The sequence below is a fragment of the Fopius arisanus genome, unplaced genomic scaffold, assembly GCF_000806365.1.
Source record: "Fopius arisanus strain USDA-PBARC FA_bdor unplaced genomic scaffold, ASM80636v1 scaffold00091, whole genome shotgun sequence".
In the NCBI taxonomy this organism is placed as follows: domain Eukaryota; kingdom Metazoa; phylum Arthropoda; class Insecta; order Hymenoptera; family Braconidae; genus Fopius; species Fopius arisanus.
Window position 1 is genome coordinate 3721 of NW_011887830.1, and position 1316 is coordinate 5036.

General features: G+C 33.4%; 1 protein-coding gene across 1 annotated transcript in view; it reads right to left on the reverse strand.

Moving 5' to 3' along the window:
- The window catches only part of sky (GTPase-activating protein skywalker), a gene marked incomplete in the record, with an annotated part of 40067 nt that overhangs the window by 3026 nt on the left and 35725 nt on the right, over positions 1-1316 (reverse strand). The window contains 1 exon segment of the mRNA XM_011311597.1: positions 1-840. Within this exon segment, the coding sequence (XP_011309899.1) occupies positions 699-840 (142 nt within the window).

Below are 1316 nucleotides of genomic sequence, written 5' to 3' on the forward strand. Positions count from 1 at the left end.
TCTCCGTTCTCTCATTGCTGAAAAATCTTGTCAATCATTTGTCATTTCATTTACTGACAGCCTTATTACCCATAACGTTGTTAGGCATATGCACCATGAGAATGAAAAAAAAAAAAAACATCGACACTGAATTACAAATTATAAATAAAAAACAATTTCTCTACAACTACAACGAAGGAAGCGTAATTAACAATTCAATTTCACTGGGTAATTGAATATTTCTCATTTTCGTTATTCTTCAGTGACTAGGACGAGAACATTTGCTTTTTCCATATATCTGTTACACTATCTGAATCTCCATTGCTCCCACGAATATCTCTCGTTAAATATTGGAATTTTTTTTCTATAAAGCAAATATCCTGGACCTAATAATCCAAATTCAATGTTCTCCATTGTTATGGTACTTTTTTTTAGAAAATTGTTTCTCATTTCGGCTTGTTCTCTTCGTCAATGAACTCTGAATGAGTAATAGATGGTGATTTGAAGCGATATCACGCACAATAATACTATATATCGAAGCAACAGAGGATTACACGAACAATAAATCTTTTTTTGCGTACATCGTTATGTATATGTGAAATAGAAACATCGATGACAAGATGACGAGACAAAGATTATAGAGAGTTGATAAATGGCAGTTGCATTTTGAAGGGAATTGGAGGGTGAGATATTTTATTTAGTCTCTTGTTTCCGGTTTATTAGGCCCCAGCGAAACCGTAAACCTCCAATACCCTAATCTCGAAATCACCACTGGCGCAAAGTGGTGGATTGTTGAAGGTTGAACAACGATCTGTCTTGCCAAAGCGGATGTTCTCGTCCATCCAAATCGCTTGGCCGTCTCTGAAATCATCCAGGAAATGAAAAAATTTATTTCATAGAATATGCTAAATTCATATGAGTATCTTTTCGTCATCATTACACGAAAATACCTGCTACTAAGAGAGCAAGTCAGCGCTCAATGACTAGATTTTCTCAATCTTGATGTACGAAGAAAAAAATTATTAGTCGAGGGTACCAAATATATTTATAAATTGACCGACGGTAGTGGCCGTGCGGTTAGAGTGCTGGACTAGCTAAAAAGTGTGTTTTTTGAAATATAAACACTATTTCTCTTTTAACACTTAGTTTAGTTTAACAAACATTAATATAATTACCATTATACAATACAATTATCCACCAATATTGTTAATCAACATACACCAAATATTTGAAAATCATGAGAGCTAATCGCAAGCCATATGATGTACAATTTACCCAGTAAAAATATTGTATCAGTTCTTTCTAAAACATTGTTTATTACTGTAAATAGAATGTAT